This window comes from Globicephala melas, chromosome 3 (assembly GCF_963455315.2).
Source record: "Globicephala melas chromosome 3, mGloMel1.2, whole genome shotgun sequence".
Classification (NCBI taxonomy): domain Eukaryota; kingdom Metazoa; phylum Chordata; class Mammalia; order Artiodactyla; family Delphinidae; genus Globicephala; species Globicephala melas.
The window spans coordinates 164,522,498-164,545,956 of NC_083316.1; the positions used below are offsets into that span (position 1 = coordinate 164,522,498).

The 23,459-nt window shown below is 52.5% G+C and overlaps 2 protein-coding genes across 8 annotated transcripts in view; one reads left to right on the plus strand and one right to left on the minus strand.

Moving 5' to 3' along the window:
• Positions 1–7,455: 7,455 nt before the first annotated feature.
• RDH8 (retinol dehydrogenase 8) lies at positions 7,456–13,510 on the minus strand. The gene is made up of 6 exons (XM_030880390.2): positions 13,408–13,510; positions 10,852–11,013; positions 10,033–10,212; positions 8,723–8,816; positions 8,328–8,511; positions 7,456–8,218 (listed from the first exon to the last, which is right to left on the minus strand). Exons 1-6 carry the CDS (start codon positions 13,508–13,510, stop codon positions 8,003–8,005), a joined length of 939 nt encoding a protein of 312 aa, XP_030736250.1. The 3' UTR covers positions 7,456–8,002.
• Positions 13,511–15,093: 1,583 nt separating this feature from the next.
• Positions 15,094–23,459, plus strand: part of COL5A3 (collagen type V alpha 3 chain) — a 40,155-nt gene continuing 31,789 nt past the window's right edge. For 3 of the 7 annotated variants that reach the window (XR_009563555.1, XR_009563554.1, XM_030879613.2), the window contains exons 1-8: positions 15,094–15,328; positions 19,244–19,405; positions 19,497–19,686; positions 19,762–19,918; positions 20,616–20,720; positions 21,297–21,449; positions 23,030–23,143; positions 23,248–23,397. Coding sequence is in view for 5 of the 7 variants with exons in the window: in XM_030879613.2 (XP_030735473.2) it covers positions 15,241–15,328; positions 19,244–19,405; positions 19,497–19,686; positions 19,762–19,918; positions 20,616–20,720; positions 21,297–21,449; positions 23,030–23,143; positions 23,248–23,397 (1,119 nt within the window). In the remaining 2 variants the exon portion in view is untranslated. Of the gene's footprint in view, positions 15,329–15,401; positions 15,448–19,055; positions 19,099–19,243; positions 19,406–19,496; positions 19,687–19,761; positions 19,919–20,615; positions 20,721–21,296; positions 21,450–23,029; positions 23,144–23,247; positions 23,398–23,459 lie in introns of those variants that run through there. The other 4 variants (XM_060297159.1, XM_060297158.1, XM_060297160.1 and 1 more) reach the window with 4 other exon arrangements.

The following is a 23,459-nucleotide window of genomic DNA, read 5'->3' on the forward strand; positions in this document are numbered from 1 at the left end:
CAGAGAGGTTAAGTGACTTGCTCAGGGTCACACAGCAGGTAAAGAGATGGAACTGAGCTTCTGAATCCAGGTTTAAGAGGGAGCCCAAATTAGCAGATACAAACCATTATATATAAAATAGATAAACAACGAGGTCCTGCTGTATAGCACAGGGAACTACAGTCAGTATCCTCTGATAAACTGTAATGAAAAAAATATGAAAAAGTATATATATATATATATATATATATAATCACTTTGCTATATACCAGAAACTAACACAACATTGTAAATCAACTGTACTTCAATAAAACAAAACAAAACAAAGAGGGAGCTCAAAGAGGGTAGGAGGTCGGGAGAGTAGCTATGGGCTCCACCAAGGTTTGCTGGCCGCTGTCAGTGGTCAAGTCCAACCTCTTGAACGTGGCCACGAGAGGGCGCCAGCGAACCTCCGGCCAGACGCAGAGTAGCGCTCGGCCTCCTCCCGCAAGAATGTCAGTGGAGAAGGGAGGGGACTTTGGCCTCTAGCTTAGAGCAGCTGCTGCTGCAGCTCAGATTCCGTCCGCCTTCCCCTCCCTGGGACAACAGGTTTGCAGCGAGCCCGGGGCGGGCGGGACGGCCTTGCAGGGATGTGTGCCCTCTGTTTTCACCCCATACTCCTGGGCTCCCAGCCCGAGGCTTCCCGGGAAAGGCTGGGCAGGACCCAGGTGTCAAGGAATAACACCCATAGCCACATAACAGCGAACGTCTGTCATTGATGGTACACCTACTAAGTTCCTGCACTTACTGGGACTTTCTCTCCATCAACTCTTCCATTCTACGGATGAGAAAACTGAGGCTCAGAGAGGTACAGTTGATCGCTCTGGTAGGAGGTGTCAGGAGCTTCTTAGCATGTACGGTATGCCGGGAGGTGCCCAGTTTGGTCACTTCCAGTCCCAGCCACGGCTCCTTGGGTCATTTCTTGGTTTCCTCAGGGCTTCAAGAACTGGCTTTGCTTCCAGATTCCTCAGGGAATCGCATGCCTCCTCTGCGGGTCAAAGGAGGTTTCTGAAGGCAGTGAGAGTTTTCAAGAGAAGCTTATTGCTAAGAGGGGATAAAGAATAATTTAGCAATCATGTTTGGGGTTGATTACTGGGTCTGAAAGCACCATGGAATTTCAATGATATGTGTCCCCACAGAGCTCACAGCCGGGCCAGGGAGAACTACCCATAAATAAGAAGCTGCAAGGGCCCAGAGGAGCCTGCTCATCTCATCTAGCCTGGGGAGTAAAGGAAGGCTTCCCGAAGGAAGCGTTATTTAGGTTGAGACCAAAAAGTTTCAGTAAATTAAGAATAATTGGATGGGACTTCCCTGGTGGCGCAGTGGTTAAGAATTCGCCTGCCAATGCAGGGGACATGGGTTTGAGCCCTGGCCCGGGAAGATCCCACATGCCGCGGAGCAACTAAGCCCATGTGCCACAACTACTGAGCCTGCACTCTAGAGCCTGCAGGCCACAACTACTGAAGCCCACTTGCCTAGAGCCCGTGCTCTGCAACAAGAAAAGCCATGCAATGAGAAACCCACACACTGCAACAAAGAGTAGCCCCCACTCACCGCAACTAGAGAAAGCCCGTGCACAGCAACGAAGACCCAACACAGCTAAAAATAAAATAAATAAATAAATTAAATTAAATTAAAAAAAAAAAAGCAGGTTCAGGGGATAGAGAGGGGGCCTCTCTGAGGAGGTGACATTTGTGTCCCTATGTCAGTTGAAGGAGGGAGACATGTGGATATCTAGGAAAAGTATTCTAGGCAGAGGGAAGAGCAAGTGCAAAGGCCCTGAGATGGAAGTGTGTGTGGAGTGTTTAAGAAACAGCAAGGAGGTCCGTGTTCTGGGAATGGATTGACTGATAGGGAGAGAGTGGGATATAATCTGAGCTGAATATTCAGGGATCAGATCGTGTAGGAGGCCACATCTTTGTGGATCTGAATCTAAGTTAGAGAGAGAACCAGTGGAGAGTTTTGAAAAGGGGAGTGACATTTTCTTTCTGTGTTAAAAAATTAGTCTGGGGATGTCCTTTGTTCCTATGACTCAAATCCAAAAGTAACAACGCCGAAAAAGATGAATAATTCCACAGCATAAAAATAAGACCAAACACCACCACAGAAAAGTTTAAAAAAAAACTGAGAAAAAGTATCTGCACTTCCTACTATAGACCCCTTAATGTTCATAATATGTAAAGAGTTTCTAAGAATTAATAATAAAATATAAACAATTCCATAGAAAAAAATTGAGCAAAAGTTGTAGTCAGAATGTCCACAAAAAATGAAACACAAATATTCTTTAACGCACTAAAAGACACTGGGCTTTACTCATGATAAGAGCAATGCAAGTTAAAATAAGAAAAATGTGAGATACTAATTTTTATGCATTAGATCAGCAAAACTTTGGAAGATCAATGATGCCCAGTTTGGTGAGGCTGTGGGGAAGTAAGCATGTTCACATGTGGACATCAGTCCTCCCCAGTAGAGGTGAAATTGATGATGTTCATAAAAATTACAAATGCTTAGTTTCTTTGGCCAAGTAATCCCATGACAGAAATGCTTGCACATGTGTGAAACGAAGTATAAACACAAGGTTATTCATTGAAGTCATTTCTATCATAGCCAAAGATTGGAGAGAGCCCAAAGATTCATTACTACAGGATCAGTTGCATAAATTATTGTCCATCTACACAGTGGAATATACTGCAGCTGGACCAAAGAACGAGGAAGTCTTTTCGGGCTGCTGTGAGAAACTCCTAAGACGTATCACTCAAGGAAAGAACCAAAGTTCACACTTACGTGTATAGTATGTCGCTTTTTGTGAAAAAGTTAAAAAAACTGAATATTCATGTTTTTCCACTCCCAAACTAAAGTTCTGTCCCCGTTAAACACTAACTCTCCATTCCCCCTTCCCAGCCTCTTTGAACCACTATTTTACTTTCTGTCTACGAATTTGCATACTCTAGGTACCTAATATAAATGGAATCACGCAATATATCTGTCCTTTTATATCTGGCTTATATTGCTAGGCATAATGTCTTCAAGGTTCATCCATGTTGTAGCACATGTCAGAATTTCCTTCCTTTTTAGGGCTGAATACTATTCCTTTGTGTGTATATACCACAGTTTATCCATTCATCAGGGTTTTTTTTCCTTGCATAATCAGAAAGAAAACCTGGATAAATAACTCATGCAAGTTATAACAGGCAGTGGTGGGGGATCAGGAATTGGGCAGTTGAGGAAAGATGAAGGTAAGAGAATTGTTTAACAAATATTTCTTCATATATATTTTTTATTTTTAAAAGCATTGTGAGGGCTTCCCTGGTGGCGCAGTGGTTGAGAGTCCGCCTGCCGATGCAGGGGACACGGGTTCGTGCCCCGGTCCGAGAAGGTCCCTCATGCCGCGGAGCAGCTGGGCCCGTGAGCCATGGCCGCTGAGCCTGCGCGTCCGGAGCCTGCGCTCCACAACGGGAGGGGCCACAACAGTGAGAGGCCCGCGTACCGCCCTAAAAAAAAAAAAAAGCACTGTGAATGTTTTACCTCTTTGAAATATATTTTTATATCTATAGGCAGGGAGGAAAATGCAGAAGAGGAGGAGGCTGGTGCGATATTCCAGGCGAGAAATCATGGCGGTTGGAGTAGGTTAGGGGCCAAGAAGGTGTTTTGAAGTGGTTGGTTCTGAATATACTTTTCAGGTCAGGTGAAAAGGATCTCCTGATAGATTAGCTGTGAGGTGTGAAAGAGAGAAAGTAGAGACGACGCCAAGATTTTTGGCTTGAGCAGCTAGGATGTAACGATGAGGTGGGGGGGGGGGCATGAGTGTAGAAATAAAGAGTCAGGGCTTCCCTGGTGGCGCAGTGGTTGAGAGTCCGCCTGCCGATGTAGGGGACGCGGGTTCGTGCCCCGGTCCGGGAAGATCCCACATGCCGCGGAGCAGCTGGGCCCGTGAACCATGGCCACTGAGCCTGCGCGTCCGGAGCCTGTGCTCCGCAACGGGAGAGGCCACAACAGTGAGAGGCCCACGTACCGCAAAAAAAAAAAAAAAAAAAAGAGTCAAGGGTTCGCTTGTTATTATCACCTTCTGAGCTTTGGCCAATCTCTGCTGGTCACCAGTAGCATCCACCTGGAATTTAATAACAGTATCCCTCCCCACACTGCATTTGTTTTTAGAGTTGCCACCTGGATTGATGATGATTCTTCCTTATATGCAACAGAAACTGACTCAGTGTGATTTAAGCTGCAAAGGAATTTCTTGGGTAGATCCTGAGGGCTCACAGAATCACCAGCCTTGGAAGATTGAAAGGGGACAAAGTGGCAGCTCAGGGCAGCAGCTAAGATCCCAGCTTAAATCATCCCCCTGAAACCAACCAGAGGCTCTGGCTTTTGCTGCCAACGCTGGCAATGCCACGCTCCTGTCCCTTCTGCTACCTCCTCTTCCTGACCCCTTCTGTGGGTGGCCAACTCTCAATTCTAAATCCTGTGCATCTGCAGAGTGGAATCAGGGTCACATGCTCACCCTCTAGCTGCAAGAGAAGCTGGGAGAGAAGGCCTGGTGTTTTCTTGCACCAGGAGTCTATGCGTAGGGGGTTTGGAATACTGTACGCGCCATCTGCAAATAAATATCGAGTTCAGCTTCACTCATGGTGGGTATGATGGCCTTTTCTTCTTGGTAAGGAGATAAATGTGTCTTTTAAAATAAATTATTTAAAGGAATTTTTAAAATACATTTTCAAATTTAATTTTTATTTTTTATTGGAGTATAGTTGATGTACAATGTTGTGTTAGTTTCAGGTGTATAACAAAGTGATTCAGTTATGCATATACATGTAACCATTCCTTTTCAGATACTTTTCCCATATAGGTTATTACAGAATATTGAGTAGAGTTCTAAAGGATTTTTTTTTTAAAAAAACAAGAGAATGCTGGACATAAAATTCAGGACAGTGGAGACCTTTGGGGTGAGGCAGACAGTGAATATCGATAATGTTCTAATGGTAGAGTCTGATGGTGGGCTAGTGTGTATGCATTTTGCTCCTCTGCTCTGTCAAGTGCATATGTTACATCAGTCAGCACCTTGGATGGAAAGAGACAGCACACTCACAGTGGGTAATTTGGGAAGTGATGAAGACAGGAACAATGGTTAAGGGAAGGGTCGGGGGTAAGGAGACGTGCCGCCCTGCTGGCAACTGTGGGGTCCCATCACCATCTTTAGTTGAAAGGGGCAAAAGGAGGGAGTGGTTCTCAGAAACTGGAGCTGGGGCTGAGATAGAGGGATGCCGCGAATCCACAGTGACCTGCATGGAAGGAGCGTGAGGGACAAACGCCGTGGCCTTTCCCCTCCCACTGGCAGAACCCAACGTAACCCGAAGCCAAAGGTGGAGGCAATTGATTGATGTAATCCTGGGGTGAGCCTCCTGGGTAAAGACCTCTTGCACATGTGCATTTCATCTATTCTTTTAAAAAATTAATTTAATTTAAAAATTGACACAGGGAACTCTACTCAATACTCTGTAATGACCTACATGGGAAAAGAATCTAAAAAAGAGTGGATACATGTATATGTATAACTGAATCACTTTGCTGTACACCTGAAACTAACACAACGTTGTAAATCAACTATACTCCAAAAAATTAATTAAAAAATCAATATTCAGGTCATGTGAAATAGAATGACTGGGATAGACTCCAAAAAAATAAAAAAATAAAAATTGAGATATCATTCATATACCATAAAATTTGCCCGGTTTAAATGCACAATTCAGTGGTTTTTGGTGGATTCATAAACTTGTGCTACCATCACCACTATCTACTTTCATATATTCTTTTTCAGGTATTACAACATTGCTTCAAAAGTCCAGTATGGGATAGGGGAAGGGAGGAGTTGATTTGAAAAATTATTAAATAGCCCCCATTATCTCTGCAATGACTCAAAGAGACCTCTTCTGAGGGTCCTGGACTCAGTTTCTCTTTTCTTAGAAAAGATCACAAGAGATCCCTAAAGACCAGCATAGACTGAGTTGGACAGCCCCAGACTTGATTCCTGCCCCTTCCCCTCTGCCCCTGGCAAATGGGGATGTTCTGAGTGGCTTCATCTCATAAAACTGCAGAGCAAACATAAATTAAAAAACTTTGCCCAGAGCTTGGCATTCTAAGGTTTGAACACAAACCACAACAAAAACTGCAAGTGAAAGGAAACAGTCCAGAGGACTTTCGTTTCAGCACTGTTATTGCTAACCCTGCTTGGTAGAAGATGACATCAGGGGAGTCACCTGCCTGGGGCCACCCACTGAATGAGAAGAAGAGCCAGCATTTATGCCCAGAGTCCATTCACTTCCGAATTCTCAAGAGGAGGGCCAAGAAATTTAGGGACACTGTCTCAGGGGTTCAGATGAGACCCCTATTGATTTAAATTTTTAAAAATTGGGCTAAAATACACAGAACACAAAATTGACCATCTTCACCATTTTTAGGTGTACAGTTCCTTAGTGACAAGTACCTTCACATTGTTGTGTAACTGTCACCACCATCCATCTTCAAGAACTCTTTATCTTGCAAAATTGAAACTCTGTCCCCATTAAACACTAACTCCCTGTTCCTCCCTCCCCCAGCCCCTGACACCCACCATTCTACTTTGCCTCTATGAATTTGACTCCTCTAGGGACATCATATAAGTGGAATCATACAGTATTTGTCTGTTTTGTGTCTGGCTTCTTTCACTCAGCACAATGTCCTCAAAGTTCATCCATGTTGTAGCATGTGTCAGAATCTCCTTCCTTTTTTTTTTTTTTTTTGCGGCACGCGGACCTCTCACTGTTGTGGCCTCTCCCGTTGCGGAGCACAGGCTCCGGACGCGCAGGCTCAGCGGCCATGGCTCACAGGCCCAGCCGCTCCGTGGCATGTGGGATCTTCCCGGACCAGGGCACGAGCCCGTGTCCCCTGCATCGGCAGGCGGACTCTCAACCACTGCGCCACCAGGGAAGCCCAGAAACTCCTTCCTTTTTAAGGCTGAATAAATATTCCATTGTATGGGTGGATCACATTTTGTTTATCCAGTAACCCGTTGATGGACATTTGGGTTGCTTCCACCTTTTGCCTATTGTGGACAAGGCTGCTCTGAACATGGGTATACAAATATCTCTTCAAGACCCTGTTTTCAATTCTTTCAGGTAATATCCAGGAATGGAATTGCTGAGTCATATGATAAATCTATTTCACTGTTTGAGGAACTGCCGTACTGTTTTCCATAGTGGCGGTACCATTTTATATTCTCACCAACAGTGCACAGGGTTCCAATTTCTCTACATTCTTGTGAACACTTGTTATTTTCTGGGCAATTTTTTTTTTTGATGTAGCCATGCTAATAGGTGTGAGATAGACCCTATTGCTTTTTAATTTTTTATTTAGATGTAAGAAATTGAACTTTATTAAATACAGTGATTGCTAGTGGTTACAAATATATATTTTGTGAAGACATATACATACATTGCTGGTGTATGCACAAACACATTTTACTGATGGAGTATGTGACCAGAAAAGTCTGGAGACCCCTTAGTGAAACCAGCTTTGGCTGTGTGTATAGGTGGGGAGGAGGGATGGTGATGTTTGGATCATCCCAGAATCCACAGACCGAAGATAGCAAAGTCCAGAGGTTGACTGAGGCAGTCTATCTCACCCTTCAAGGTCCAGCAACAATGCCCCCTCCTCCAGGAAGCCTCCCTTGCCTTCCCAGACACAACTCCAGCTCTCTGATCTGGGCTCCTCAGCCCAGGGTTCCAGAGTCCCAGGGTCCCCTCTCTCTGCCCCAGCCCTGACCGCAGAGGGGTCTGTGTCTAGAGGTTGAGGGCTCTCTGGGGTCCCAGCAATGCCCAGGCACAGAATGGGTCAAGCAGAGTTTGCTGAATGAATGAATGAATGAGTGGATAGTCTGTATGGCCTGAGATGGATGTGAACCAAAGAGGCTTGGCTGTTCAGGGGTGAGGAGGGTTGGGTGAGGCTCTGCTCACCGGGGCCACACTGGGGTACGGAAGCAGCTGCAGGCGAGACATCGAAGGCCAAGGTTGAGGAGGCGTGGCCAGCGGAAGAGCAGGCGATGGGAGGTTTGCACATACAGGCTGCCGGAGGGGTCCATGGCTTTGAGGGCGGTCAGCGGAGTGTAGCGGGCGTTGGTCTGTCTGCGCAAGGGTGGTCTGGCTGAGCCGATGACCTTGACAATTACCTGCGGGGTAGAGCCCTGAGCTTTGGGACCCAAGGAGAGGGGGTTTCTGTAGGGAGGGGCCCCCTCACATACCTGAGCCATGTCCTGGGGCTCTGGGCCCCCCACTCACCTTGGCCACATCCTGTGGGCTCTGTCCCACAGAGTGAAAGAGCTCCCTGGAGGCCGGGAGGTACAAATCCCGAAAGTAGCTCAGGGTGTCAGCGTCAGTGCCTGGGAACTCGGCTGTGGAAACCTGCTCCAGGAGCTTCCCTTCAAATTCGGTGGCCACCGGGCCCGGCTCCACCAGGGAGATGCTGGGAACAGGGGTAGGGGGAGAGGGTCTTGAGCCCCAACACACTCGCTGCCCCATTTTACCCATTACTGCCCATCTCTCCTCTTCACCCCCCTGCTTCTCCCATCATTGTTTCATGCCTCCTTGCTCCCCCATCTCCTCGCTACTCCCCTTCCCTTGTCTGTCCCATCACTGCCGTCATTCCCCTGTCACTGTCCAAGTGCCCGCCTCACAAGATGTTGAACTGAAGCAGCTGGACAGCCAGACTCTCGAAGAATCCCTCCATGGCGAACTTGGAGGCCGCATAGACTTCATTGAACACGACACCTGAGAGGATTACAGGAAGGTGGGCTCTTTGGGGGTCTGGGTGATGGGCTTTATGGGTCCAGAGGGATGGGGTCTTGGGAGACAGAGCAAAGAGGATTTAGGGATCACAGCATATCTGGGGCCAACCTGATGGGTGTATGTGATGGGAGCATATGGGGTCAGGATGAGGTTGTCTTGGGGTGCCAGGTCCCATCTCTTCCTGGCAGTGTTCCATCCACCCTCAGCCCAGGGAACTCTCCTATTTCCCTCTATCCTCTAAACCCTTGGGCCACTTGGGCATAGGATGCCCAGGGTCCCCAAGGGCAAGCACCATTCAGCAGGATCTTTACTGGTCCCTGTTGAGCAGTGAATGTGTCCCCCTCCCTTCCAAGATCAGGAGATTCAGCTGGAAGAGAGGCTGAAGGGATGGGGCTGAGTAAATGCAGCTTTTCCCTGATAGGGTAACAAGTAGGGTGGATTCCTTAGGGGACTGCTGGGGAGGGGGGCAGATCCGAGGAAATTTCCAGGGAAAGGAAGGGAGTCTAGAGAGGTTCAAGGAGAAAGGGCCCGGGAGAAAGGATGGCAAGTAGATGGCCTCCATAGTAGGCCCATAGCAGACATCATTAGTCGATCACTGCTCTTTTGCCTGCAGAACCGCAGAGTCCCAAATCCAGACATCTCTGGAGCCTGGTGGGAGGTGTTTGGCAAGAAGGAGCCTCAGGAGGAGTGCTGATGGTTCCTCTGAGTTTTGTGGGATGGTTGGAAGAAATTTTTGGAGGTTTCCAGAAGTGGGGTTGAAAATGGATGTGGATGGCCTTTGGCAGCATCTATACCACCCCTGTCTACTCCTGTACCATGGTAGACATAGTTAATCTATCCCAGAACTTTTTTTTTTGCGGTACGCGGACCTCTCACTGTTGTGGCCTCTCCCGTTGCAGAGCACAGGCTCCGGACGCGCAGGCTCAGCGGCCGTGGCTCACGGGCCCAGCCGCTCCGCGGCATGTGGGATCTTCACGGACCCGGGCACGAACCCGTGTTCCCTGCATCGGCAGGCGGACTCTCAACCATTGCACCACCAGGGAAGCCCCTATCCCAGAACTTTTTCCTTCTGAGCTGCAGAATGCTTCTCAATGCAGGCATATTTAGGGAATATGAGCTAAAACCTAGTTGCCATCCTTCCAGCCGGGGGAGGGTCAGACGCTGGGAGGATTCCCAGGGGTGCATCCCCAGGGCTCACCTTGCAGCCCCATGACACTGCTGACCACCACGATGTGGCCCTGTCGTCTCCTCTTCATGCCAGGAAGTACAGCTTTGACCAGACGGACGGCCCCGAAAAAGTTGGTATCAAAGACGTTCTGCATGGCAGCTAGGCTGAGCCCCTCCAAGGGCCCCACCAGGCCCACTCCAGCATTATTCACTAAGGGGGTAGGGCTGAGGGTTATTTTGAAGTCCCCCAACCCTTCTAGTGTCACTCCCCCAGGGACACTCCCTAAATTACCCCACCCCTCCCCCACTCCAATTTCAGGGCTAGTCCAAGGTATCTTGGGTGGACAAATATGTAGCATTGATAATCTTTAAATATAGTTCAGCATTTGTTATAGGGGACTCTGAGCCCTGGGTGGGGAAGAGGGCTGCTGGGTACAGCCTCTACTTTAATGCATGAGCAATTCAGCTCTGACCCCAAATTGCATCAAAACAGCCACACCCTCCTTAGAAGACCGTTTAGGGACCATGAGTTGCTTCTTCATCATGCTCCTTTCCCACAATGACTCATCAAATTAGTTTTCCCAACCACATATGGTTTTCTCCATATGTGAAAATTTCTATTTGATAAAATCCACCCTATCCCCAGGTCTCAGTATATTTCCTATATCGCTAATAAACTGAATGGTGTCCTGGGCTCTTAGCCAACTGATCTACCCCTTCTCTCCAGGGTCAGAGGTTATTAGGGAAACAAGAGAGTTAGTGCCCAGACACTGGAAAGAACTTGCTGTGATGAGGATCTGTGCTTAGGCCAGGGAGGGGGCGAGTGACCCCAGGGGATGCTCAGACTCACCCAACACGTCCACTTCTCCTCCCTGGATGCAGCTGAGACACTGGGCCACTGACTCATCACTGCACACGTCCAGCTGGGCCACGGTGAGGGTCTGACCCAGAGCCTCCCCAGCAGCTGCCTCCAGTGTCCCCTTCTTTCCCAGGTCCCTCATGGTGGCCACCACTGGGGACAGAGAACAGAGTTGGAGCAGGCACTAGGTTCCTTTACCCTGTGTGTGGACTTACATGTTCCTGTGATAGTTTGCATGAGTAGTCACAGAGGAATGGAGACCCACAGATTTATACACCTACATTTGCCATACAGCCACAAATGCACACTTGTGTACAGATATTTGTCTATACTTCCATCCATCCATCCACTCATCTAGCAAACATTTATTGAGCATCTACTACACCCTATGCACTATTCTAGGTGCTGAGGCTATTGCATGAAATAAGATAAAGTCCCTGCCTTCACAGAATTCAAAACCAGTAGGTAAGACAATAAAATAAATACAGAACAGATGGTTTGAGAAGAGAAATGCATGCACACCTAAAGTCAACATAGGTGCAAATATGCACGTACAAGTATGGAGAGCCCCATTTACATCGTCAACGTAGGTTCCAATTTATTGAACACCTACTATATGCCAGATAATATGCTAAACACATTTATAAACACGAACTCTAATCCTTACAAGAATCCTATGATCAGGCCACTGACTTATTTTCCAAAGATGGCCTCAACATCTTTTATCACACATGCTGTTCTAGAACCTAGCTGCTCACCCATCAGCCCATGAAATCTGATTCCTCTCCCCTTGAATCTTGTGGCTAGCTGGGAATCAATAGACGATGGGAAAGGTAACCCTGTGTGGCTTTTGAGATTAGGATGGAAAAGATGTTGCAGTTTCTGCTTTGCTTGCTGGAATACTCACTCTTGCAGGCTTCAGCCACCCTATAGCAGCCCAGCTGTCCTGAGGCCACCATGCTGGGAAGAAGCCCAAGCTGAGCCCAGATAGAAAGACCACATGTTCCAGTCTCCTCTGTGAGCCTTTGACCCTGAGCCCAAAGCGCCCAGCTGAGCCCTTCCAAATTCATGACCCTTGTAAACCACGAGACATAGACAATTGCAGCTGTTTCACGCCATACATTTTGGCGTACAGCTGTGTACGCCATACACCCCATGCATTTTGGGGTGACTTGCTTTTAGCGATAGGAATCAGAACACGTAGGCAATATTATTATCCCCATTAACACACTGAGGCTCAACACAGTGAGGTTTCTTGCCTGCTCCAACCCCTAGCAGGTGTGAGAACTGAGATTTCAACCTGGGTTCGTCTGAGTGCTGAGCTCACGCACCTGTACACATGTTTGCACCCGCCCCCCCCCAACGCCTGCACCCACAATCACACACACATTTGCATGTTGTCTGTGAGCCCATGTAATTCGCAGGTGCTGCACACATGAATGGGACCACGTTCATCTACATATGGTGACAAGCATGGGCCCGGGGGCTGGGCTACCTGAGTTCAGATCCAGACTCTGCCAAGTTCCAGCTTGGGCAAGGACCTTTGTCAGTCGGTGCCTCAGTTTCCTCATTTCTAAGATGGGGCAAATGATAGTGTCCACCTTATCGGGGTGATGTGGGGATTAAATGACTTTCTAATATGCAAAACACTTAGATGGAAGCCTGGCACATTGCAAACAGTCAATAAACATCACCCTTCAGCAGTGTTAGACACTCATCTGCCAGCCCACAGGGGCACACGCTGCACAATTCCCTCTCTGCACACTGGCACCCAGACTGTCACACCCGAAGCTGTGCACGTCTCTAAGACAGAGGGTAGAGGGCTGGGAGAAGCAACTCTGCCAACTGGGGCAATGCCCTCACGCCTCCATCCTCCTCTTAAGTAATGGCCCTTTGCTTACTTCGACTCCAGTGTGCACTGGGTCAGAGGTTCCCATGGGTGGGGTGAAGATTGGGGCTATTGATCCCAGAGTGGCAGGGGACCGAGTCTCTAGACCTAGAGCCCCCTCCTCCTTAAACCCTCAAGGTCAGGGTCACTTAAGAGGCTTATCTTGGAGCGTTAATCTGAGAATGAGTGGGGGTGGGGACTCTTAGGGAATGACTAAGTGAAACCTCAGAAAAGCCCTCTCCAGCCAGCCCTTCTAAAAAATAAATATCACCCACACCCACCCCACTGGCTTTATTTTGCTTCTGACCACTTATCTGCACTAGCCACCTAATACGATTTAAAAATCTGTTTATTGTTTGTCCTCCCTCACCTCCCCCACTACATCACTACCTAGAACAGAGATTTTTGTCTATTCTGTTCGCAGCCGTGTTTCTAGCACCTAGAATCTGGCACCCAATGGGTGCATTAGAAATATTCTTTGGATGAGGGGATGATTCACAAGCGGAGGTGGGAAGGGGGCCTCCGTGTGTCCTGGGTCCTCCCCAAGCCCCCAAATGCAGTCGAAGTCATGGACTAGTGGAACTAGTGCTGGGAGAGCTAAGGGTCTTGGGAAGCCATGCCCACTCCTGTCCTTCCCAGCCTCACCCTGGTCCCCTTACCCTGGTAGCGCTGCCTGGGGTCACGAGCCAGCTGCACTGCGAGCTCCAGGCCAATTCCCGAGGAGCATCCTGAGATCAGTACAGTCCGGGGTGCGTCGGCCATGTTGATCCCTTTCTGGACGCGTGACCTCTGCTGGCCGGCACCTGACTCCCGCCACCCATCCTCTGCTCATCTGTCCCCTCCTAAGCACACCCCACCTGCAGGATGAATGGGCCCTGGGAGCCCTCAATTATGAACTGACTTTGGGCAGGCAGCTGGGGGGAATCCCTTCACTTCAATATAGTGCCTTCCTTTTATCTGTCAAAAATGTCCTCTCGCTGCTACACTCAAAACTGGGGGCTTCTGTTACGATGATAAATTATCCAGGGCTGGGGGGAGTTTCAGGCAGTGTGGGGAATAAGTGGAGGTGTTCTCTTGCTGTCTCTACTCTGGGCAAAGAATCTGTGATTGGAGAGAGGTGACCGAGAGTGTGGTCCCAGAAGGGTCCGTTCAAAGAGAATGGGCAGAAATGTCAGAAGGTGCGATAGACTATAGGAAGAACTTCCCAACAGACCAAGGCAGGGCATGAACTTTATGAGCGTTTTAGCCAGAAAAGTCTTAGTCTCTGATGTCCCTGGAGAGAAAGGAGGAGCAGCTTGGGGAGATTCCCTCTCCTCCCCCTTCTCAGGGCCCCCCTCCCCCTCAGGCCAGATGGGGCCCCACCCCCTCCTCCCTAAGGACACAGAGTCTCTTTGTCTGAGGAGCCAGAGGCTGGGAGGGAGACACTGCCGGCTTCTCCCTCTTGGCCTCGGGGCGGGGGAAGTGGGCAGTTCAGGGCCCGGGATATGCCCCTTGGGTTCCTCCCTGCGGAAGCTCCTTCAGATCCAGCATGTCTGTGCTTGTTCAATTGCACAGACAGCTCCACCTGACCTGACCCGCTGGGGCCTCCTCACATGGGGGCGGGGGTGTCCCAGTGGGGTGAGGGGGGGTTCCGCCTCACCCCAGGAATGGCAGGGGTCCACCCCTCCCTGTGGCAGTGCCCTGCTTAGGGTAGGGCCATACTCCCTGATTTAATGGGCCATGTGTGAGAATGGAGCTGGGGCCTCCATCTGGGGCCTGAGTCAGGGAGAAGAGGGCTAGGGATGGAGATGGGAGCCTTTATTTTAAGATTAAGAGTTTGGGGGAAAGAAAGAACTGTGAGAACTGTGTCTTGGAATCTGTGGTGAGGGTTTGGGGGTGGGGCTAGGGACCCCATTTTGGAATCTGGGGTGGAGTTTGAGGCGGGGTGAAGATCCCTTATTTAGGGACCTGCAGGGAAAGTATGGAGTGAGGTTGGTACCTCTTATTGTGGGACCAGGCAGGTGGGTGAGAATTTGGCATCAGAATTTGGGGGCCTGGCTGAGACAGAAAGGATCTGGTATAAAGCTGTACCCCTAATTCCAGGGCCTGGATGGAGGCTGAAGGTTAGGAGGCCTGTTAGGAGAAAAGGGTTTGGGCTAAGGCTGGGACCCCGGATTCTAAGGGTGGGTGGGAGTGACCCTCCTCCGACCCTGTCGGGTGAGGCAAGAAGGGCCCAGCTCCCGGCCCACGGCTCCACCCCTAGCTGGGCAATCAGAGCTCAGCACAAACTTTCCCAATTCCACCCACCAGCTGTCAGCTACCCCCCCCCCCTTTCCGCGAGCTCCGCCTGGCCCGGAGCTGGAGCGCAGGGCGAGGCCAGGGCGGGGTCTCAGGCAGTCTCCTGTGGATCCCGAGTGGAGCCGGCCGCCGCGAGAGTGCCCTGAGCCCGTGGAGTCGCCGCGCCCCGCAGCCGCCCAGGCTGGTCCCCCGCCTTGAGTGTGGGTCCCGTGGGAATGGGGAGTCGCTGGGCCCTGGGCCAGCCGCGGGCCGGCCTCTGCCTGCTCCTGGTGTCTCTGCAGCTTCTCCCCCGGACGCAGGCCGGTGAGCCGGGAGGGAGAAAATAGGACCCGGAGTGCAGGATCCATCGAGGCCCCCAAAGACGGCGTGGAGTCGGGAGTCGGGGGCGTGCATGGGGGTCGTGCACGTTGCCCGTGGCTACGGTGTGGTGTTGCGGGGCGAGTGTCTGACTCTGGGCGGTTTGTGAGTGTGACAGCTTGGTGGGGGGCGTCAGGGAAACGTGTGACCATGTTTCCTGGTGGGTGCGTGGCAATGAATGCAATTTATAGGTATACATGTGTGTAACAATATGCATGCGGCCATTTGGAGTGGAACTGTGTGTGTTGGGTGTGGGAGATGACGATGATTGTACACCTGGGTGATGGGATATGGCCTCTGGGCGAGTATGTGATTGAGTTGTGGGTAGGGGAGTGTGTCTGTGTGGGGGGCTGATTTTGAGAATAACCGTGTGTGTGTTATGCGTGTGATTGTGTGTCTCTGGGTGACCCTCTGAGGACTGTGGTTGTGGTTTGGGAAGCTAAATACTTGCCCATGAGGATGAGTCCCAGGGGGATGGGGGATGGTGAGCGGGGACTAGTAGGGAAGAGGGTTGATCTGGGATTCAGAGTTCCCTTTGCGTCTCCCCAGATAGCTTCACCTTATTCCCCCTCTTTCCCCTCTGCCCCTAATTAGCGCGCGCCCACCTCCTTTCCCCGCCATCTTTGCCCCTTTCCCCCCTCCCCGCACTCCCCTGAGCCGGGATCAGCACCATGGACAGGGCCGCGGGAGGGCCTTGGTGAGGGGCGAGGCGGGGCGGGGCGCGGGGCGGGGCGGGGCGGGGCGGGGCGGGGCGCGGGGCGCGGGGCAGTGCACGGGCGGGGGCGGGGGGAGTGGAGTTTGCTCCCCCAAGCTGAGCGAGCCTCGGGTGTTTTTCCTGAGGAATTTCTCAGGGGCCCCCCAGGGGTCCCGGGGGCCGCCGGATGGGTGAGTCAGCGCTGACGCACGCCCAGCTGCACGAATCTGGCTGGACGCCGCGCCCCGCCCCCGAGGGTTCTGGGTCGGGGGCGCCCCGGGGTTCGGGAAAGTCGTGGTCCCTCAAGTGGTGATTGAGGGGACTTCCCTGGTCTGAGATACCTCAGGTCAGGCCCTCCCCGTAATCCCTCCCTAAGGTGAACTCAGGACCCCAACACACCCACCCCCACTTTCTCACTTTCTCCTTTTCTCCGTAGTCCAGAGAGGTGTGTGTTTACGCGGATAATCCCAAAGTGGCCTATGCCCCACTCCCACGGTCACACATCCGCACAGTCGTGCGATCTCAGGCGTGCACTCAGAATAGAAGGCCGCTGGGACACGAAGAACGTTAAACACCTGGGGCCCACGCCAAGGCAGCCCCATCCGCCACCCGCCCCACGGTCACAGCTTTTGTCACCCACCTACACTTTCAAACTCTCACACACGCTTCCACTGGCATCCATACAACGTAGTCGATGTTCTCAACCCGTCACCCACTCGCCAACTTGGCCACACTCTCACGTATAACCACACTCCTCCATCTGGAGTCTGAGCTATTACTATCACAGGCGCCCGTGCACCACCTGCAGGACCTCGAGCTCACTGCCAGGACCCCAGGACAAGTCAAAGGACTGCACCTAATCCCTCCATCAGAGGCCAAACACCCACAGACATCGACACGCCGCAAAGCACATGCTCAGCTAGTCCCTGGTCCGTACAGAGTCACACACGTGCTCGCACAGTCTCATGCATGTACACAATCGCGCATGTACCTATTTGCACAGACACTCACACCTAGGCTCTCCTACTCATCTGAGAGGGTCCCAGCCATGTCCCAGCCCGGTCCCTGCCTGCCTTCTTCCACATCCTAGACCCCCACCTAGCCTCTCCCTGGGGTCCTGACCAGCGCAGGGGAGAATCTGTGGGGGAAGGGCAAGCCAGTTACTTGACAGACTGCCGCCCCCTGGCCCTGCAGGCAGGACTCAATGCCTCTTGTGTGTCTCCTTGTCACAAAGCCAGCCATGGAAAGAAAGGGCAGTTGGTTTCTGAAAGGTCATTACAGAAGGAACACAGATTGAAGCAGGAGACATTTGGGTTAGATGCTGGGAAAGACTTTTAAAATGTTAACGAGCAGTTGGTCAAGGAGAGACCCCCTTCCCAGTGCATAGAAAGTGGAGTCTGGGTGAAAGGAGAGCCTGGGAGAGCCACACGGGGGGGAATCACGGACCTCAGCCCTCCCCTGGGCCCCCGCCCGGAGAGGGGGCAGCTGGGATGATCATTCCACGGGAGAATGACCCTTGTGGTCAGCAGAGCCTGGGAGCCCAGATTTTAGCCCCAGGGGGCTGTAACCCAAATACCTCTTAATAACAACCCAGCCACAGAACAGGCAATTAGAGATGGGGCCGGTGGAGGCAGCAGGGTTAGGGGAGAGAGAGAGAGAGAGAGAGATGGAGGGAGTAATCCACACACAGAGATATAGAGAGACACAGAGATAGAGGTATGCAGACAGAAACAGATGTGAGACCGAGGGAAATACCAATAGGCAGAGACAGAGAGCTAGAGAGTGAGGGAGAGCTGGGAAGTAAGAGAGGGAGGGAGAGAGAAAGACTGATTCAGAGTTGGACACAGAAAGTGGGACAGAGAGAAGGCAGGGAGGGGGAGAGAAGAAAAAGAGAGCAGAACAAGGTTGGGGGCAAGAGAGAGCTGAGGTTGGAACAGGTCTCTGGAGAGTCTGAAGACTGAGGGGTCTGACCCAGGAGGAGCTGGGATGGGGGCGCCCTCATCCAAACCCCTGTCTCCCCCAAGTCTGGCCCCCTACCCTGGATCCCAATGGTGAGATCAGTAGAGCCGCCCCTGGGGTGAGGTCATGGCAGAATCCGGCTCCTGCCAAGAGGCTGGGTCAGGGGGTCAGTGGGACAGTCTGCTGTGGGGAGGGGAGATCAGGCAGGAGTTTGGGGCTCAGGGGAAGACCCCGCCCACCTTTGCCCAAGCCATGTGGTTCCACTTAGCACTGGCCAGGCTGCACCGGGTGGGGCTGGTAGGACAGCCTGGGTTAGGATCTCACTGGACCAGTCCCTTCCTTTGCTGGGATGAGAGGGAGAGGGTCAGAGGAAGGAGGTCAGGAGGTTATCAGAGAGAGGTGATCAGAGGATAAGGTCAGAGGGGGTGATAAAGTGGGGAGGTCCACAGGTCAGATGGAAGAAACTGGGATAGGAAGAGGGAAGAGGTCAGGTGGTAGTCAGAGGGTGGTGGTCAGGGTCAGGCAGAGGAAGGTCAGAGGGGGTGGCCAGGAGAAATCAGGGAAAGAATGGTCAGAGGGAGGAGGTCACGAGTGATGAAGGTCAAGGAGGAGGTCAGAGGGAGGAGGTCACTAGTGATGAAGGTCAAGGAGGAGGTCAGAGGGAGGAGGTCACGAGTGATGAAGGTCAAGGAGGAGGTCAGAGGGAGGAGGTCATGGGTGATGGTGGTCGAGGAGGAGGTCAGAGGGAGGAGGTCATGAGTGATGAAGGTCGAGGAGGAGGTCAGAGGGAGGGGAGCCCAGGGAAGAGGTGGGGAGAACACACTCAAGGAGCCCCTCCTCTCTAAGCGGGTTTCCCCTGGCAAGGGGGGCTTCAGGCCTGGGAAGCAGCCCCAGGGAGCTGGTGCGGGGGAGTGTGGAGAGGGGGACAGTTTGGCTCTGGGGCTCAGGCCAGGAAGCTTTGATTCATCCCAGAACTAGGTCAGCTTTTTTTTTTTTCTCACCGAAAACCAAGGGAAAAAAACAGGAGTCAACAGGCTGATGAGGCTGGAACAGCTGTGGAGTGGTGAGGGGGGTATGCGTCCCAGGCCTGCTCCTTCCCCCTGACCCACAAACATAGCTGGGGGGGGGCTGAGTCCCCCAAACCCGAGCCACTCACGCAGAGTGCTGGGCTTGTTGTAACTGCCCCGCACCCTGGCTTCTTTCCGTAGCAGACCCTGTGGATGTGCTGAAGGCCCTGGGCGTGCGGGGGGGCCAGGCTGGGCTCCCCGAGGGTCCCGGCCTCTGCCCCCAGAGGGTCCCGCAGGGCGACCGGGCATTCAGGGTGGGCAAGGCCAGCACGCTCAGTGTCCCCACGTGGGAGCTCTTTCAAGGTGAGTCAGGGTGAGAGGGGCTGTGGTTCATCGTGGGAGCATGGGTCACAGTCGGGCCATCTGAGCTGCCCCTTTCCCTCTGCCCTCCCAGCAGAGCACTTTCCCGAGAGCTTCTCCGTGCTGATCACTCTGCGTGGCCGGCCAGCCAACCAGTCTGTCCTTCTATCCGTCTACAATGAGGCCGGTGTCCGGCAGCTGGGCCTGGCGTTGGGGCCGGCTCTGGACCTCCTAGGTGACTCCTTCAGCCCCCTCCCCCAGCAGGTCAACCTCACGGATGGCAGGTGAATATGGGGAAGGTGGGAGTCCCAGGAGAGGTGAGATGAGCGCGCGCCCCCACTGAGACTGTCCTCTTGCAGGTGGCGCCGTGTGGCGGTCAGTGTGGATGGTGGGATGGTGACCCTGGTGGCTGACTGTGAACCTCAGCCCCCCGTATTGAGCCAGGGACCTCGATTCATCAGCACGGCTGGACTTACCGTGCTGGGGACCCAGGACCTCGGGGAGGAGACTTTTGAGGTAGCGCTTCAGTGATGGGGGAAACTGAGGCAGGAGGCAGGAGGGAGATTGGTCCACAGCCTGAATCTGGAGAAGAGAATGGAGAAGGGAACTATCCAGCTTCAACTTAGCGCCAGGAAGCTGAGGAAGGGAGCGCCGGGCATCACGGTGCATCTTTGTGGCATGTGCCTGCGAGACTGTAAAGCCATGAACTGATCATTTGTGATGGTGCATACTTGGCTTGTGGTGGAAGGATAAGGTTGTGATGTGTGACGGCGCTGCTGGTTGTGATGGTGTGTGATGCCAGCAAGGCACGGAGTCGTGTGGCTCTGGGACAGATGTGTTTTCGATGTGGTGATTGTTATGCGTGTCATGACAGTCCAGGGACCTCATCATCTTGCTTCCCTCCTTATCCCCAGTACCTAGAAGGGCACCTGGCACACAGTAGGTGTCACCATGTGCCGCGAGTGAAGGAACAATTGTGCCTCTGATGGGACAGAGGTTGTGGGGTGTGGCTTGTGGTTGTGGTTTGGTGTCACCCTGATAGAATCTTCCTCCTCTCAGTTTTCTGGGGCAGAGGGATTTCTGGGGCTGTGGTGGGGCTTCCTCCTCCCTATACTTAGCCTGCTTTGGGTGGAAAAACACCAGACCTTGATGCTTGGAATGGGGGTCGGAGTCAGCCTGCAGACCCCTTCCTGGACCCCCACTGTCTCCCCAGGGAGATATTCAGGAGCTGCTGATAAGCTCAGATCCTCAGGCTGCCTTCCGAGCCTGTGAGCAGTACCTTCCTGGCTGCGACGACCTGGATCCTGTAGCCACAGGGGTGAGTAAGGGGCTTGTCCTGAGGTCGCTGGCTGAGTCATCCCTGGCTCCAGGTCTCAGGAATGAATGAATTCTGAGCCCTACCCAGGGGGCTGAGTGACCCCTGCCCTTAAACTGTTCTTAGGCATGAATGACCTTGACTTCAGGTCACATAACTGACCCTTGGCCCCTCATCATATGATTTACCTTGACCCCAGGTCCCAGGGCTGAGTGAGCCCTGGCTTTAAAAGATAGGACCAGGGCTTCCCTGGTGGTGCAGTGGTTGAGAGTCCACCTTCCGATGCAGGGGACACGGGTTCGTGCCCAGGTCCGTGAAGATCCCACATGCCGTGGAGCGGCTGGGCCCGTGAGCCACGGCCACTGAGCCTGTGTGTCCGGAGCCTGTGCTCCGCGACGGGAGAGGCCACAACAGTGAGAGGCCCGCGTACCGCCAAAAATAAATAAATAAATAAAATTTAAAATATAAAATAAAATAAAAGATAGGACCAATGGACCATGTGCCAGCATGACCCCAGGTGATCTGAGCGATAGGGCCTCCAGTCAGGGAATCTGGACCCGACTGGAGTCCTCTTTCCAGGTACCCCAGCGGGAACCAGAAACCCCTCCCCGTCGGCGGAAGGGGAAGGGAAAAGGGAAGAAAAAAGGGCGAGGTCGTAAGGGGAAGGGCAGGAAGAAGAAGAACAAGGAAGTTTTGGCCCTGAGCCCACCTCCCGTCTCCCTGGAGAACCAGGTAAGGGGTCTGCGGTATCTCCCCTCTGTTCTTTGACCGCCCTGCTTCTGGCCTCTGATCCCCACCCATCCCTTGTGCCTCATGCAAGGTCTCTGCCTCTTGTCTCCAGTAACTGACCTTTGACTTCTCTCAGCTGACCGATCACTTGTCGGTGGGGGGGGGGGATCTGGTCCTGTCTTAGGTGCTCTTTCATATCTCCCTCCCAACTTCCAGTTCTGCGGGGGGACTAGAGAGAGGGAGCGCACCCCGTCGGGTACCTTATGATGAGGGGGCTCTTGATGAGGGCTACTGTTTAAGGGGAGCCACTAGCTGGGGTGAACGATGGGTTCGTTAGTTAGTGTGTCATTGTTTGGGGTTGACTGGTTGGGGTCATGGGGGAGGGGTATTCATTGGGGGTCGCTAGCTGGGGGGGACACTGATGGAGGTTGCTTGTTGGGGGGAATCATTGTAGAGAGATACTGACTGAGGTTGATGTTCGGGGGTTCCCTAGCTGGAGGTCACTGTTAGAGGTCACTGATGGAGGCCGCTGTTGGTGTTATTGGGGTCTGTAGTTTAGGGTTAATGGTGTGGGGCTCACTGCCAAGGATCACTAGCTGGGCAAGTCCCCAGTGGGGGACCACTGATTAGAAGGCACTAGTGGAATCACCAGCTGGGGTCACTAGCTGGGGGAGTGCCTTTCAGGGAGTCATGGATGAGATGGTTAGTTTGGGAGTCCCTGATGGGTAATTAGTTGGGAAGTCATTGGTGGGTCACTGGTTATAGGAATAACTGGTGGGAGGCCAATGATTTGGGTTATTCGTAGGTGTGTATGGGTCATTGGTTAGGTCCCTTAGTGGGGATCACTTGTCACGGGTCATTAATTGGGGGTCATTAATGGGTCACTGGCTGTAGGAATAATTGGGGGCCATTAGTTGGGGGTCACTGGGTAGGTGTCCCTGGTGTGGGCCACTGGTCAGGGTCCTTGGTTGGAGGGTCCCTGGTTGCACTACATCTGCTCGCCGCATCAGTGGGGAGAAAAAGGGTTATCACTTCAGCCTAGAACAGAGACACCAGGAGTAGCCTACCCTTTCTCAGCCCCTTCCTTAGCCTTCACCTGGGCCCCCATCACCTGCTGTGCGCCCTTAACCCAGTTCCTCTGCAGCTGTCCAGGCCAGGAGGACCTCCCACTTCTTCTCTGACTGTGGCCTGGCTGGCTGACAGACTGCTGAGATCTGCCTTGAGAGAGGACATATGGGATAGGCTTCCGGGAGTCTGGCCCTGAGGGGTGGACATTGACCCTGACCCCTGGGCTTTGGAGCCAGCCCCACTCTGCCTTCCAGGCCTTCCAGACCTGCCAGCCCTGCCCCTCCTCCACACACAAGGGCTCTCCCTGCTGGCTGTCCTTGTCCAGCCAGCACACCTTCACCTGCACTGGCCAGCCCCCTGCCCCATACCCCTGTGATGTTTTTTTTTGGGAATCCTCCTCTGTCCCCCTCCCTAGACTGGGTGCTCTGGGAGAGAGAGTCTGTCTCCTCCTTTGTCTCCCTTTTGTCTTGATTGTCCTGACCCCAGACCTGGTACCTTCTCTGTCCTTCCTCCAGACCTCCGCTGACATCCCCAAGACAGAGACACCAGCTCCAACTCTGCCTCCAACTCCCACGCCTTTGGTCATCACCACGACTGTGGCCATTGGCAGCAACGTCACCGTCCTAGAGGTTGTGGGAAGTGGACGAGGCTGGAAGGGAAGGTCCTGGGACAGTGGTGGTGGCAGACAATGAAGAGGCCAGGGGTAAACTTTGGTCTGTCCCAATGTCCTCAGGAGAGCTTGGACCCCGACAGTGGAACTGAACTGGAGAACGTGGAGACTGAGTTAGCCAGAGAAGAAGAAGAAGAAGAAGGTGGTCCCACCATGGGCCCCCACTTCCGGGCAGCAGAACAGTCATGGAGGACTGAGTTGCAGATCTTTCCTGTGCGTCTGGGTGGCTGGGTTAGGTGCAGGGGGAGGGACTCCTACCTGGAGCCACACATAGC